This window comes from Coffea arabica, chromosome 1e, assembly GCF_036785885.1.
Source record: "Coffea arabica cultivar ET-39 chromosome 1e, Coffea Arabica ET-39 HiFi, whole genome shotgun sequence".
In the NCBI taxonomy this organism is placed as follows: domain Eukaryota; kingdom Viridiplantae; phylum Streptophyta; class Magnoliopsida; order Gentianales; family Rubiaceae; genus Coffea; species Coffea arabica.
Window position 1 is genome coordinate 47,829,440 of NC_092311.1, and position 16,819 is coordinate 47,846,258.

General features: G+C 35.9%; 2 protein-coding genes and 1 non-coding gene across 8 annotated transcripts; 2 read left to right on the forward strand and 1 right to left on the reverse strand.

Moving 5' to 3' along the window:
* Positions 1 to 245: 245 nt before the first annotated feature.
* On the forward strand, positions 246 to 4,064 carry LOC113708854 (uncharacterized). Its single transcript, XM_027231516.2, has 3 exons — positions 246 to 939; positions 1,871 to 2,038; positions 2,150 to 4,064. Exons 1-3 carry the CDS (start codon positions 394 to 396, stop codon positions 3,878 to 3,880), a joined length of 2,445 nt encoding a protein of 814 aa, XP_027087317.1. The 5' UTR covers positions 246 to 393; the 3' UTR covers positions 3,881 to 4,064.
* A 4,111-nt stretch (positions 4,065 to 8,175) lies between these two features.
* Positions 8,176 to 8,247, reverse strand: TRNAH-GUG (transfer RNA histidin (anticodon GUG)). Its single transcript has one exon. It is a non-coding gene; the product is annotated as a tRNA-His (tRNA).
* A 1,967-nt stretch (positions 8,248 to 10,214) lies between these two features.
* On the forward strand, positions 10,215 to 16,449 carry LOC113708862 (UDP-glucuronic acid decarboxylase 5). Of its 6 annotated transcripts, XM_072059723.1 has the most exons (14): positions 10,215 to 10,393; positions 10,517 to 10,602; positions 11,291 to 11,402; positions 12,252 to 12,338; positions 12,580 to 12,667; positions 13,459 to 13,550; positions 14,137 to 14,201; positions 14,283 to 14,371; positions 14,614 to 14,691; positions 14,772 to 14,865; positions 15,068 to 15,134; positions 15,229 to 15,292; positions 15,391 to 15,431; positions 16,061 to 16,449. In XM_072059723.1, the coding sequence occupies exons 3-14, from the start codon at positions 11,313 to 11,315 to the stop codon at positions 16,244 to 16,246; spliced, it is 1,041 nt and encodes a 346-aa protein (XP_071915824.1). In that variant the 5' UTR covers positions 10,215 to 10,393; positions 10,517 to 10,602; positions 11,291 to 11,312; the 3' UTR covers positions 16,247 to 16,449. The 6 variants fall into 6 exon arrangements, with proteins under 6 accessions (XP_071915824.1, XP_027087338.1, XP_027087346.1 ...); XM_027231537.2 differs by lacking the exon at positions 10,517 to 10,602 and having other exon boundaries at positions 10,215 to 10,516; XM_027231545.2 differs by lacking the exon at positions 10,517 to 10,602.
* The last annotated feature ends 370 nt before the right edge of the window (positions 16,450 to 16,819 follow it).

Consider the following 16,819-nt stretch of genomic DNA (forward strand, 5'->3'; position numbering starts at 1 on the left):
GAAAAAAAAAAAAAAAAGCAGTAGGAAAAATATTGATAATTGCATTACTATTTTTATTTTTTAAGCCCCCATCTTCATCATCCGAATTCAACCCAATTAGAAAATTCTTACATGTGCAAAGTCCACTAGGGACCCAGCCGCCTGGAGGGTCCCAGTCCAGTGTCCACAAGCTACTCTAGCGTACCATTAGTTTCCCCTACAAAAGGGCGTACCTCCTTGTACCCTCCCCACAATGTACCCTCTCGTCTGAATTCTCTTCCATTCTTTCTGCATTCGCCGATCAGGCTTTACTGAGAACTTGAGGAGCAGAATAAACAAGAACCGCGTATGCTAGCTAGCTAGCTAGCAGAATCGCTCAAATATTCTTCAAATCCTATTCCTCAAAAGTGAATAATGTCAATCCTACAATTTCAATCCGATCATGCTGGAGCAGCATGGAGATCATGCGTAGCTTCAGCCTTCCGAACAGCCTTAGCTTGCACAATTATTGGTTGCATCACCCTCTTTGGCCCGCCTTCATTTAAGCAACAAGTAGCATTTCCTGCTTTTTCCTACGTGACAGCAATTCTTCTTGTCACAGATGCCACGGTGGAGGACACCTTCCGTGGCTGTTGGCATGCCTTGTATGCTTCCGTCTTTGGTGTCTGTCCTGCCATCCTTAGCTTATGGTTAATGGGGCCAGCCCAGCTAACCATTAGCACCACCGCCGTTGCGGTGGCGCTTACCGCATTTGTGGTGGTGCTGCCTGAAAACAGTCACCTGATATCAAAGCGTATAGCACTCGGCCAGACTGTTATTCTCTACGTTTTAGCTTTCATCAATGGTTCCAAAACTGACCCTATTATGCACCCCATCCACGTCTTAGCCAGTACGGCTGTTGGAGCCGTGGCTACTGTTTTGGCCTTGTTGCTTCCTTACCCAAGCTTGGCTTGTTGCGAGGTAATTTCCTGAAATTCTGTAAACATTACCCGAATGTACTCTCTTTTTTTTTTTTGAAGCATATGGGAACGTATTCTTATTTTAGCTTCTCGTATCGTTGTATCACACTCTATCTAGTTTAGTCGAAATTCTTGAATAGCCAAGATCTATCGCATTAGATGTAGGCCATCTGGTTCGTTTAATAGTCAAATATTAACGTAATATGAGAATGTCAATTAATATAGATCACATTCATGGGGTAAGTCAAGACACAAATACGCAGACTCCAAATGTGAGACTCGAGTCTCGACTGGAGTCTTGCATATACGTAGGACTCACGTATCTGTAGCTTGATGCATTCAGACAGCGGGTCCATAAAGGAAAAGGCCTAACAATAAAAGAAGATAGGATTAATCTTTCCTACACTGACAGTGTATACACTATCGGCGTTGGATGAATGACAACTATGCAAAATTTGAATTTGAAATTCAACTTTTGCACACATGTCAGGAATCCAACACTGATAGTGTACACACCGTCAGTGTAGCAAAGATTTACTCTAAAAGATACTATAAAAAATGGGTAATGCATAATGATGCAAGAAAATGCACGTACTCAAAATATGTACCACATGATTTATAAGTGAGTTTGTAAACAACGTCCACCAAATATTTTATGGATAAATCTTTTACACATTGACAATACATATATACTAGCTGATCTAGATGCATGCTCTATATATAAAATTTGATGTTTAAATTCAAATTCAAATGATGTGACATTCATCCAACCCCGATAATGTAAGAAAAATTAATTCATATTTTATTAGTTTAGATAGTGGAGGATATCATTCTTGTCTCATGTGACGTCAAAAATATTGAACCGTACTGCAAGTACATGCTCCATAATGAGAATTATTCCTTTTTTATTTATTTATTTTTTGGTAAGACAGGTAAAGAAGAAATTCAAGCTTTACACTAAGAATGCTTCGGAGAGGGTAGGGGTCCTTATGAAGGCGTTCTCTGCACAAGACAAAACATCAGCACAAGCACTGATTTTGCAATCCAAGTCCTTGGCTCGCACGGGAACCAAATTGCTTGGGAGTATCAAATCCAAGCAAGTAAGCTCACTTGAAAAGCTTTATCCTCGTGGGGCTACAACTTCTATTATAGGCATTGGACCATAGACACTAAATATTTCCGTTGATTTTTTTCTTTCCCTTATGAAACAGGAAAGCATGCTATGGGGAAGGCTTCCACTCAAATTTTTGAAACCTTACTGCATGAATCCAGGACAGATATTGCAAGAAATTGAGACACCTTTAAGAGGGATGGAAATGGCCTTGTCCAATGGTACTGTACCATTTCCAGAGCGCAAAGATGATCTAGCAGGAATTGAGGAGCATATTTCGCGTCAAATTAAAAGCATGCCCCTTGTTTTAGCAACTACTGTCCCCGAAGCAAATGCAGAAAACGTTGCTGAGTCCCTCCAAACTATTCAAACCGTCCCAACAGACCATAGACAATTACCCTCTATTTTCTTCTTTTTTTGTTTGAAGCTGCTACAAGCAAAATTAGTTACCACCTCAGCAATCAGTTCTATCAAAGAAGGATCAACTGGTCCAGAAAAACAGGAGAAATGGTTCTTCATACGGATATGGAGAAATTTATCCATCAACATAAACAAAAGCAGGCTTATGCCAGCTTTCAAATGCTCACTTTCATTAGGGCTAGCTGTGTTCTTTGGATCATTATACAGCAAGGAAAACGGATTTTGGGCAGGATTGCCAGTTGCCATAAGCCTTGCATCAGCCAGAGAAGCAACATTTAAAGTTGCAAATGTTAAGGCTCAGGGAACAGTAATAGGAACGGTGTACGGAGTATTCGGTTGCTTTATTTTCGGAAAATATGTTCCGATACAGTTACTATCCCTTCTTCCATGGTTCATTTTCTGCAGCTTTTTGCGGCGCAGCCGCATGTATGGTCAGGCGGGAGGAATTTCAGCAGTTATAGGGGCAGTACTATTATTAGGAAGGAAAGATTTTGGTCCCCCAAGTGAATTTGCAATAGCAAGAATCACAGAAACTTTCATTGGACTATCTTGTTCAGTCGTGGTAGAACTAGTTTTACAGCCCACAAGAGGTTCTGCTCTAGCGAAAGTTCAGCTCTTCAAGAATTTTGAAGTGATGCGAAATTCTATTGGTGCGGTTAGTCTCACTGCCAGCAAGGCCAACTTGGAGGAAAGCCTGAAAAAGCTTAAACTCCAAGTGAATGAACTAGGAAAATTCATTGGTGAAGCTGAGGTGGAACCCAATTTTTGGTTTTTGCCTTTTAACAGTGCTTGTTACCGTAAGCTCTGGGTGTCCTTGTCCGAGATGGTGGAGTTCCTACTTTTCATCACTCGGGCAATTCAATTTCTCCATCAAGAATCAGGAAGAGTGGACACCAACTTGTGGAAGGAAAGTATGAGGAAGATAAACGCTGATCTCAAGAATTTCAAGGAAATGGTTGACTCTTCAATAAAGTGTTTTGAGGAGGTCAGTCTGGTAAAATCACTCGTGTTACTGGACAAAGAGATGGAAAGGAAAAACATTTCTCTTGATCTTGAATCGGGGAAATCACCAAAAATCCCTTCTACGATGAAACTACCAGGTTCAGATGAAGAAGTGATCATTGAGAAAACTCTAAGCCATTATCTCCAGCATTGCAACGAATTCCTTGAGGCTATTCATGCTGATAAAGGTGAGAAGGAGCTCAAGAGCCGCATTGCATTGATTTTGAGCTGTATTGGTTTCTGCATCAGGGGGCTTGTAAGGGAGACCAGAGAGATTGAGAAGGCTATTAAAGAACTTGTGCAGTGGGAGAACCCGTCAAGCCTTGTGAATTTGCATGACATTTCTAGCAAGATACGTGCTTTAGCAGCAGCAGCAGCTGCAGACGCCGACATGTGTGAAGAACTGTAGCTAAACCATAGCAAAGATTTGATTCCAAGGAAATGATGATTTTTGCAGGTGTAACTGATCATTCCTGAAACCCCCTCGCGCGAATTTTGCTTCTGTTGATCACGCGATTAAGCTTTACAAATCAGTATTATGACCTGAAAAGTAACTTAGCAAAGCTAATGAACAAATTTTCGCAAGTTTCTTATACGAGAAGTGATAATCCCCTGTTATCATATCATCGGTCTTTCGCCTCGCCCCTGTAGTATAAGAAGTTGTTTTCTCTGAAGTGTTAAAACTTATAAAAATAGAGATGTAAAAAGATTTCCTTACTCAATTTTGAGAAATGTGCCCGAAAGTCAAATTAGAAATCTAGACAGAGGTAACAAGCGTAACAAAATAATTAAATATTTCTAATAATCCTGACATGAAAATGGAAATGTTACAGTAACTCTGAAAGTTAAGTACTCCTATTAACGGCTAATTTTTAAGAAATGTTACTATGACTTTAAAAGCAATGTTACTGAATTAATAGTTGTTGGATCTTAAGGAAACAAAAAAGAACTAAAACATGATGTTTATGAAGGAGAAATAGCAATATAATAAAAAGTGGGACAGAGAGTGGCACAGGGTGTGGGACAGAAAATCCGTTGCGCTTTAAAAGTTAGCGCATCTTCTGTCTCACATCTTCTGTCTCACATCTTATGCCACTCTCTGTCCCACTTTTTATTATATTGCTATTTCTTCTACATAAACATCATGTTTTAGTTCTTTTTTGTTTCTTTAAAATTCAATAACTATTAATTGAGTAATACACAAAATTTAACAAACTCAAAAATTCAAAATGCATAAAAAATGAGATTTTTTATGAATTTTCTGCTATATTTTTTAATTTTCTATTATATATTGCTTTTTTGAAACTGTTGTATTTATTTTTTACTCAATTAATAGTTATTGGATTTTAAGGAAACAAAAAAGAACTAAAACATGATGTTTATGAAGGAGAAATAACAATCTATATCTATATAAATTTGAGAAGGGATTTTTAGGAACAAGCCTCCACAACCCTTCCCACTCTCAACTCTATTTTCCTAGCATTTCACATTTATCTTATTTCGTAAAAAATATCATGAGCACATTACATCCCCACGTTTCCCTCAAATAAGGAGTTAATTTCAACTAACACTCCCACATCCCCTCAAACAAAAATTTAACTTCCACTTACCCACTATCAAAAATTTATCCCACTATCACCTTATCACCAATCAATATTCCCACTATCTCACTCCCACTATCCCACTATCTTAACTCATATTTTTGTATTTATTTTAATACATAAAAAAGTAGTGAGTTATAACCCACCTTATCACCAATCAATATTCCCACTATCCCACTATCACCTTATCACCAATCAATATTCTCACTATCTCACTCCCACTATCCCACTATCTTAATTCATCCTACAATTACTCCTACAAATTCTTCTTTTACTGATCGACTTAATTAACTTATCGAGTTAATTCCCTCACCCTCTCTCTCAGTTTCTTATTTGTTTTAGGTTCTCTATTGATTTTGTAAATGTATTGATTTTGTTTCTTTTTGTGAGCAGTAGTGGAAGATATTATGTGCAGAGACTCCAGCAGAAATCAACCTTCTTGCGGCCGACTTAATTTTTCAGGTCAGTCCCCTCTGCCTTTTAAGTATGTTTTGCTTTTGCTTTGTTTTTTGTCATGAATGATATTGCATTGATTTTCTGATCATCCATTATTTCTGAAAATTTTTTACAAAATCTTATGAACGGTTGTTTGCTTATTGTTACACTGTAAAGCAAAGATAAAAAGGTACTGCTTGCTTTATATAATTGCGGATGGTATAGGTTCATGATTGAGGGTTCTACTATTTCTAACATAAATTGTATATTATAAAAATTTATTTGTTTGTATTACTGAAATTTTTTAATTATTTTTTATTGCACATTTATCACATAAAATAGGTGTTACGATAGTTATTTTCATAATTTTATTCCAAAAATGATCGTGCATGAAATAAAAAAAAAGATTTTTTGATAATTAAAAAAAATAATTAAAAATAGTTTATAATTGGAGAAAAACAATTTAGATACTACTAATAACTAAGGCACTATACGCCCATTATTAAAATTGGATTAATTTTTAATTTCGTCAGAAATCTATTTGGCAAAATTGCATTATAACCTTTCTTTTCTTTATCAACAATGACAATTACAACTACGTAATTCATCTATCTAGCAACAGCACAATTCAACTCATGGAATAAATAGTTCATTGCTTAAAGTACTTAAATGAAAGGTTAGAGTCAAGTCCTACTTAACACCTGCAAGTAATATATTACAATTAGAAAAAAGAAAATGATTCAAAAGGAGCCAAAAACTCACCAAGCCCCTGACATATGTGCAATCGTCAAGGCACTTTTGAGCATTTTAAACTGCATTCCTTAGTTCAGGTAATCACTTCTCTGTAATTGTTTTCATTTGATTACAATGCAATTCTATTAAATTCTATTGATGCTATTTCTATATTAATTATTGTATTTTTTTGATTAAGAGTTCTCATACAATGTATCACTATTTACACATAAAATAAATACATAAACTATTGATTTTTAATTTAATATATATTTTATTTCTAAATCAAAGAAATGAAAAATCTAACTATTCTCAAGATCGCCAGGCATCCACATCACCAATGATTTTGCGTTTTTGCGTGATCATGGTAAATATACAGTTTTTTATATCATCATACTCATCTTACATACACATTTTTTGGCTGCACTATCTTGCCCAATCAACTATAGATACAATACAATACAATTGTATTACAATTGTTCGATTACAATACAATTGTATTACATTCTATTGATGCTATTTATAGACAACTTAGCAATTTATTTTATTTTATAGATTACCAATTACTACATGTACCAAAATATTTTTATATAGGGATTACTTCATTAACTATGGGTGCTAATAACAATTCAATTAATCAACTATAGATACAATACAATACAATTGTATTACAATTGTTCGATTACAATACAATTGTATTACATTCTATTGATGCTATTTATAGACAACTTAGCAATTTATTTTATTTTATAGATTACCAATTACTACATGTACCAAAATATTTTTATATATGGATTACTTCATTAACTATGGGTGCTAATAACAATTCAATTGGTGCGTATTTTTCATTTGATTATAACACAATTGTATTAAATTCTATTGATGCTATTCTATATTAACTATTGTATTTTTTTGTTAACAATTCTCATACAATTATAAAAAAAATTCTCATACAACTGAAAAAAGATGGTTCTTGAATGATATATACATTCTATTATATTTCAAACTATTGTTAAACAGATATTATATTTTAATTTTATTGGTAAAATTTTTTCACCATTTTATTTTTTTTCTAATAATGTCAGCACCGTGCATAGCACGGGTATTCCCACTAGTATAATAAAAAGTGGGACAGAGAGTGGCACAGGATATGGGACCGAAAATCCGTTGCGAAAAGTTACACGCTCCTCTTAACCACTAATTTTTTTTTTTGTCAAATCTACCGGTGATCTATCTCATTATCCTTGTACATTTGGATATTTTCACCTCTTATAATAATTGGTAGAGATTTTTATGATGCATATGTATGTAACTTTCACTTTCAGAGCTGCATTGTTTATCATCCCTTTTAACTATCATGTTATCCAAAGTGCTTTCTAATAAATTACGATTCTTATCCCCCATCACCAGCGAAAGGAAAGGCTTACTTGCCAACGTGCTAAAAATAGCAGGCCTCTCTACCCAACCTTTTGGGCTCTTTGCCTTGTTAGTCAGAGAGCATTGATCCTTCTGATGCCATCATTTTGACAAATCAGATCATAACAAATCTACCAACAAACTCTCTCTCATTTTGTTGTTTACTTTTTCCAAGTTAACAGGTCGAACAATATTGTAGAAGGAACTATCTATCTTCATTATGGGCCCAAAAAGGGGCGTAGTCCGTCCACTGAATCACTACATTACAGGCCTGGGGAGTGTGGACTGGGCATCCGACTGGGCTAACTCAACTTATTCAAAAAGAATGATGACAGTGTGGCTGCTGGGATTCGAGCCCAGGTCTCCACGGCCACAACGTGGAATTCTTACCACTAAACTAGTGGCCACTGCTTGTTAGAAGGAACTATCTATCTTCATTATGGGCCGAAAAAGGGCCTGCGGAGTGTGGCCTGGGCATCTGAATGGGCTACCTCGCCTTATTCAAAAAGACTGACGACAGTGTGGCTGCTGGGATTCGAGCCCAGGTCTCCACGGCCACAACGTGGAATTCTTACCACTAAACTACAGCCACTGGTTGCTAATTTTTGTGCATATTAATAAATATATACATGGATTTTTTGAATCATGAATATAATTTTTTTAAACACTGGTGGCCGGTTGTAAAAGGCCAAAAAAAAAAAGAGAATGCTATTTGCATTTTCACCATTTGTTTTATCATATAATTTAATAAATAAAAACTATATGACTAAAATGGTAGTGAAAATATGATTAACAAAAATGAGAATGCAAATAACATTTTCTAAAAAAAAAAAAAAAAAGGGAATGTCCTAAGACAAGTTGAGTTTTTGAGTAATTTGATAGGAAAGTAGTCAAGGTAAAAGTGAATCTAACAAAATGATAGAACTTGAAATCTATTCACCGTTTCCTGGGAAAGATGTTCATGTCTAATATAATCATAAGGGGTGGGAAAAGATGTCAAGGCAAAAGTGAATCTAACAAACTGATAGAACTTGAAATCTATTCACCGTTTCCTGGGAAAGATGTTCATGTCTAATATAATCATAAGGGGTGGGAAAAGATGTCAAGGCAAAAGTGAATCTAACAAATACACATAACCTATTTAAAGTACCGATTCTTTACAGATATTTTATTTTCAAATATTTAATTTATGATAAATATATTAACGTTTGTAATTAAAAATTAAAACGTGTTACAGTAATATTCTCGCAAAAAGAAAATCAGTAGGTTATCTATTTAATATAAATTAAATATTTTTTTAAAAAAGAAATGGCCGATAAAGTATTAATTTTTTATGATTTTCATCCATTACATGAGTAAACTATTAGCTCTTTATGAGTATTTTATCCTGAATCATTTAATTTATGTTAAATACATAAATATTTATAACTAAAATTGAAAAAGTGTTATATTAATATTTCTATGGAAGAAAAATTGGTAGGTTTTGTATTTAACAAAAATTAAATATTTGAGAGTAAATACAAATCTGTATTTGAGAATAAATATTTGTAATAAAGTAAATGTTTGAAAGTAAAATACTCGTAAAGAGTTAGTACTTTAAATAAGTAATGCGTATTTGCCTATAAACTACGCTCCTTAAAGTTTATTAATTATTAATTAATTTATAATACTTTGTCATTCATTGGACATGTAGCACAAAGGACAAATCAGGTACAAAATTCTAATTTCACTCTCTAAAACAATATTTTAATCATTTGGACTAAATTTGTAAAGGATTAGTAACCTGAGGGGAGGTCAGTGTAATTATTCAAAGCACAGGGGAGGTTAGTGTAAATATCAGAAACCTCAGGGGAGGTTTCTGAAATTATCCCAAATTAAAATCTACCCCCTCACCAGTAGTCACCTAAATGTCACTGTGCGTAATTTTGTTTTCACATGGCGTAATTTTGTTTGTATAACATGTAACTTTAGAATAAATTTTTGTAGATCCCGCACACGTTAAAAATGAGGTATAATAAGTGATCTGGACCATATAAATTTTTGGGACCAAATCTTGACCATGAACAGCTCAGGGACGGTCCTAAAACAATGGCGTAACTTTATTTGCACAACGTGTAACTTTAGAATAAATTTTTGTGAGATCCACATACGTTGTTAAAAGTGAGGTACAAAAAATGATCTGAACCATATAAATTTTTGGGGCCAAATCTTGGCCATGAGAGGAACTCAGGGACGGTCATCAGGACAAACTGCCTATCCCACAAAATGCCTCGCCCCATATCATCGCAGGACAAACTGTTACTTTTGTTTCTAATCTAATTGAGTGTGCGAGTTTATACCTGCGGAAAAAACCATATCACCGCAGGACAAGTATCAGACAAGACGAGTCAAACTCACAACCAGACAAGACAAGACCCCCTCCCATGCACGAGACTTCGTAAATCTCTCTTAAACCCCTCAATTCCCCCAACCCCCCCCCCCCCCCCCCCACCCCTCTCTCTCCAAAAAAAAAGAAAAAAAGATGACGATAAAGAAGAAAGACTCCCACCCCCAGTCTTCTATTATTCTTCCAATACAACTACTCGCAGGACGTAAAAGGACACCTCCCAACCCCCACCAAAAGAGAAAGAGAAAGAAGAGTTTAAAAAGAAAAGATTTGAACTAGTCTAGAAGTTGGACTAGTAAAACGTCAAGGAGGAATTTTTTTAAAGAGGAGATTCCAACAGCATATCTCACAAGTAATTGAGCTTCCCTTACTGGAGTTATTCCCGCGTCCTCTGTTTCTATGTAGTACTTCTATCTATTACTGCTAATCAAAATTCGCCACTACCCGATTTGATTCTTTTATTTTATAGCAACAGGTAATACTAAGCAAGTAGCAGCAATTGAACTGGGGATTTTCTTTTACTTTTGAGACTCTTGGGATCCAGAAAAAAGTGGGTGTGGGGTGAGTGTTTGCTTGACAAGTTTGGTGGGCTGGAGTAGTCAGTTTGGTATCTGATTTTGGCCACTGTTTTTGTTTCCGTTGTTTGATGAGGCGTGAAACATACCTTTCAAGTTTCGTTCGTCTCAAGCATTCTTCTTTGTACTCTCTCTTATTCTTTTTTTTTTTAATAAATAGCTCTTTATTGGATGTTCGTAATTTTGTAGCAGTTCCGGTTGGCATCGTTTGGTGAAAGATACTTTTTTGTTCTTTATTTTTCTTTAGCTTTAAAAAAAAAAACTAATTGAATGTGTGTGCATATATATGTACTTCCGAGTTTATGAGGCTTGTGGAGTACAAAGTAACAGAGGTAGTGTGACAAAGTTCTCAACTTTTGTCTGCTGTCAGTGATCTCAGGTCTGTGAATTGTCATTGATTTTCTTGATCTGAGATTTAATTGAATTACTTATTAATTTGAGTTCTTAGAAGGAATTGGAATATGTCAAGTTGTTCATGTCTCTGAGTTGCTTTGAGCTCTTATTGAATATCAAGTTTAGCAACTGACTGCATCAGAACTGAACACTGATTAATCAGAGCAAAATTGTTCATCTTGTGGTTGTGATGGTGGGGGAGTTCTCATATTTGCATATGTTTGAGTGTGATGTATGAATGGAAACAGTAGTATTGATTATTATTATTGTTATTTTGGTAGGTCTTGATAAGGGATCTGCACAATGGCAAAAAATTCTGCCAATGGGGAGCATCAAGCAACAAAAAAGCCACCTCCAACTCCATCACCATTGCGGTTCTCAAAGTTCTTTCAGGTTAAATTGCCCCCTCCCCCAAACAAAAATTTTCAATAGGAATTGGAATCCATGGTCCCCTGATTCTTTTTTTTTTTTTTTTAAATTACGTTATTGAAATGTATGAATATTGCCCTGCTTGCATGCTGGACAGTTTATTAGTGATCTTTTATTCTTTTTCTATTTGTTACCTCAATTTCTTGTCGTTTGATATACGGTGACTCTCAAAATAATATATAAAAAAATAATAAAAGGAATAATGTGTAAAAATCGAATTAGTTTAGTTTTCTGCAGGACAAGGAAATGTTCTCACATGCTCAAATTGACCTGGAGTGGTTTTTGGTTTCCTTGTTCCATCAGCAGTTAATGATAGAGAATGATGTAACATAGTGTAGTCAGAACATCATTTTTCTTGATGCAATGAGTTATTCTGGTTAGTGACAGAATGCTGAATCTGTATCTGCTTTAATTGCTGATAAGCTAGCACATTCAAATTAGCAGCAACATTTCTGAAGGAATTTGAGACTTTGAATGTATGATGGTGCAATACCTTACAGTTTCCCCTTGCTTGCAATTTTTAATTGTAGGCAACTCGAGAAAGGGTCCTGGGTCTGTGTTAGAGGTCCTCCTTGGCTAGATTTGGAAAGATATTAGTAAATTCATTTGGTGGGTATTTTCAGTACTAAATGGTAGAATGAGATAGTTTGATTTGCTTGATGTAAGGGCTTTGTGATTACTTTGCAGTAGTTTCTCTTTAGCTCCACTGACATTCCTGCACTCACTTGTAATCTCCACTGACATTCCTGCACTCACTTGTAATCTTGTTTGGTTCCTGCAATATTTATTGATTCCTCTTACCATTTCTGCCAGCCAAATATGAGAATTTTGGTTACTGGAGGGGCTGGATTTATTGGATCCCACCTAGTGGACAAGTTGATGGAAAATGAAAAGAATGAGGTTAAGTGGTCAACCTAATCTTCTCTGTTTTCCTATTGTCCTGATTTATTTCACTTCAATACTTGATTTACTATGTATAAAATTGATAATCTGTTTTAAAGAATACTTTTTATTTTTTATCAAATGTTCTAAAGAATCCTAAGGCAATACTTTCTCAGTAAAGTGATTTCCCAGTATCCTTGTTTCAGTTATTGAATTAAATATCTGAGAGAGGAATTTCTGCCTTGCAACTATCTAACAGGTAATTGTTGCTGATAATTACTTCACTGGCTCAAAGGATAATCTCAAAAAGTGGATTGGACATCCCAGATTTGAGCTCATTCGTCATGGTAACTTGTGGCCAATTTTACCCAATTTATATGTGTTAGCATGTTAAGACTCAATATCCAACAGATTCAACTTTTGTGAGAATGCTTACTTTCTGAATAGACCATCAAAACACTGGCTGATTGTAGTCATACTATACCGTCTCGCAAATGTTTACAGATGTTCTCATGTGTCAAATTCTGATACCTAGGCAATATGTCTGTCCTATCCTAAGTAGTAGGTGTTCTCCTTGATAAACAAATGTTTTTCTGAAAAATTAAGGTGACCTCTTGTAGCTGGCCTTACATTCGGATTTATAGGATCAGTCCTGAAATGTCCAAATGGCTCAAATGGTATAACAGACTCCTGGCAGAAACATATATTAGAGTGGTAGACAATCATAGGATGTTAGGCTGACATAGCAATCAAAGATATGCTCAATACTCATGGCTGCATTATCTCTACCTCTTAATCATTCTTCCCTCCTAAAACAGAGTAAGTACGCTACGTAGCATTGAAAGTTTATCTCTTTTGGTTTTCCTGTTTACCTTCTCCTGCATCTTTTGGTTTTCTACCATCGTATCTGCTTCTCTGCCTTCTAAATGGCCACCAAAAAGCATTAAGCAACACTTGCTGTAATTGTTTGACGAGTGATTTTTGAGATTTTCCGCCCAGGCCTCTGCTTACTTTTTTGTAGTTTGACACGTTATAGCCATATACTAGGAAAATGACAGTACTTTTTGCTATCTATACTGCATTTCTCCTGTTAAGAGATACTTCTCTGTGTGCTGACACTCTACTTCGCTTGTTGCAGATGTTACAGAGCCATTATTGGTTGAGGTTGATCAAATATATCATCTTGCTTGCCCTGCATCTCCAATTTTTTATAAATACAATCCTGTGAAGGTGCGTAATTTTAATGAGTCATTTAATGAGTTATACCCTTTTGTAATCCCTTGCGGACTGATTTTGGTTGACATAGTTTCTTTCCCACAATACTCTCTGCCTATATTTTGAGAGCCACTTCTCATGGAAATTCACCTTTGCTGGTTCTGAAGCACTAGACTCTAGCTTTATTGAAGGCGTTTTCTACCTAAAACTCATTAAAATAACTATGAGAGGGAGGGAGGGAGGGAAAGATGGAAATGCTTTTAGACCTACTTGTGTGTTTATATGAATTGATGGGAAAATAACCGTGATAACATAATAGAGAAGAAAGTCCTTTACTTGTTGATATAGAACTGTTCCTTACCTTTCATGGTCATTTTATTTTATTTTTTTTTGGCTTTTCACAAGTATCAAAAATCCTCATTGGATGTTATCTGCTGCAGTCAATCTTGCAGATAGTTGTTAGTTGAAAAGTGCTATTAACAGATGACTCTTGCCTTGAATTATCTGGAAACCTTGCACTATAATAAAACGATTGATGCAGCTGATAATGATGATTGAATGATCAAGGATCTGCTAATCTTGAAACTTGATTTGGTTGCAGACAATAAAGACTAATGTTATAGGCACTCTTAACATGCTAGGACTTGCCAAGCGGGTTGGAGCAAGGTTGGAATAATTTTACGTCTAATGTTGGTAAAATGCTTGGTCATGTGTCTTCACCTTCTCATTATTCATTTTGATGTATAGGATTTTGCTTACATCAACTTCAGAGGTATATGGTGATCCTCTTGTGCATCCCCAACCTGAGAGCTACTGGGGCAATGTCAACCCTATTGGTATGCCCTCCTGCTCTGTGCTTAGAGTTTCATGATGTAAGGTGAAAATAAAATGTAGCCTATGTCATATAGACAAAATGCATTCATCTTCTAGCTGTGTTGATAATAATGTTGTTCCTCGATGAAATGATACTAAAGACTTGCACAAATTTGCTTGTCATTTTCTACATTATCATTCTACAACTCTCAGAAAATTTACCAAAGACAGTTTAGAAACAATCATATTTTTACTTGAGTAACAGGCGTGCGGAGTTGCTACGATGAAGGAAAGCGGGTGGCTGAGACTTTGATGTTTGATTATCATCGGCAGCATGGGATAGGTAAGCTTCTGCTTCTTTGTTGACGCACATTGTATCCTAAAGCGGCTTCCATTCTCTTAACACTGTTTGTTTCTCAACAGAAATACGCATTGCCAGAATATTTAACACATATGGGCCTCGCATGAATATTGATGATGGGCGTGTGGTCAGCAATTTCATAGCTCAGGCACTTCGGTAAGTCTTTTGCAGATAGATAATTAATTGAAAGACATGCCAAGTTATGTCCATGCAAAATAGAAGAAATCTGAAATAGTCTTTTGGCTTTCCTAATTTTCTCATCAACTGATCATGAAATCTGAATAGCAATCAGCAATCCTTAGTTCTTCTCAATTTTGGGGCTTGAGCATCTTGGACTCTTTGATATGTTTTGTTGCAGCGATGAACCATTAACTGTGCAACTTCCTGGAACACAGACACGCAGTTTCTGCTATGTGTCTGATATGGTACGTTTGAACTAATGTACATCCTGCAGAGTAGTTCGTGATTATGAAAGTTCTTATGATTGTCAATTTTGCTTGATTTCTTTGAAAACTTGAGGTTGATGGCCTTATCCGACTCATGGAAGGGGAGCATACAGGGCCAATCAACATTGGAAATCCAGGTTGATTACAAATTCTGATCTAGAAATTACACATCGCTTGAGATTAAAGCAGCTGCAGCATTTCACTCACACTGGTTGGGAAATTTTGCCTTGTGCAGGTGAATTTACCATGATTGAACTTGCAGAGACGGTGAAAGAGGTCAGTCGTTTATTTCACTGACTTGGATCCTTTTTCGAATTTTACGTATCAATCATTACCTGGTATAAACTGTATTTTCTTTCTTTTGATCTGTAACATTGATCATTTTAGTGCTGTAATCATGTGACGGTAAAGATGCGTCAACCAAAGTGAGCAATCATATCCACAACCACCTTCTACCTGAATTTAAAGGATTACTTCAAATACACACACTACAACAGCAGCTTTTATAGTAGCATATATACCCCAATTGTACTCAAACGCTCGTACCAGTTCAATAGTTAATCTAAACCAGAAGATCCTTTTGATTATTATTGAATACCTGCCAGAAAATGTCAGCAAATATGTCTTAGAAGTCTATGAATGTAGCACTTTAACGTGTTATAACAAGCTTAAATCCAGGGTCGACCAAACAGGGTTTTCTTGTGCAGTAAATTCTCACTTTCTCCGATTTGACGAGGCACTAAGATGTACTTATTCATTCGTATAATTTTGAGTCATGCTTCGTATATTTAGTACGATTTTCCCTGTTTATGCGGGGCTCGAATTCTCAACTATTCACTTTTTTTTTTCTTCTTTTTTTGTGTGTGTGTGTGGGTTTGGCCCGCTCTGTTTCGCTTTGATTGCAGCTTATCAACCCCAACATTGAAATAAAGATGGTGGAAAATACACCCGATGATCCACGTCAGAGAAAACCAGACATCACAACGGCAAAAGAACTGCTGGGATGGGAGCCAAAAGTCAAGTTGCGTGATGGCCTTCCCCTGATGGAGGAAGATTTTAGGCTGAGGCTTGGAGTTTCCAAGAAGGAATGAACTAAGTGAGTATTTTTCCAGAGTTGACGTGGTTGTGCCTAAAAAATTTTGTTATTGGTCCCAACACAAGCATGTGCTTCTTACGTTGGTCACCTGGTTTGTTGAAATGCTATTACATATAATGTTACTGTTACTACCTATAGATGAGGTTTGCGTATAATGATTGGATAAATTGGGAGAACCGTCCCTTTGAGTTTGCTGCAGTTACTGATTAAAAGAATTTCTATTCTTAGTTTCTGCTTTTTGGTTTTGTGTTTAGTGGTGAAGACAAGCTTCATATTTTATCTTAAGACAGATTCCTTTTTTTTTTTTTTGGTGGGTGGGTTGGGGGTGGGGCGGTAAGAAAGAGGAAATGCATTAACATGACAAAACTAAGTAACCGAGTTACTTACATCAGACTAGGGAATTTAACTCCTCTAACACACACACACACACACACAAACTGCGTGCGTGACACAGGATAACGAAGATTAAAGACAATTAAGTTTCACTGAGAGGTCTGGACGGCATCTTGAAGGCTACGAGTGAAACGCAACAGAATACCATATATGTCGCACCGTGCGTCTTTATCTG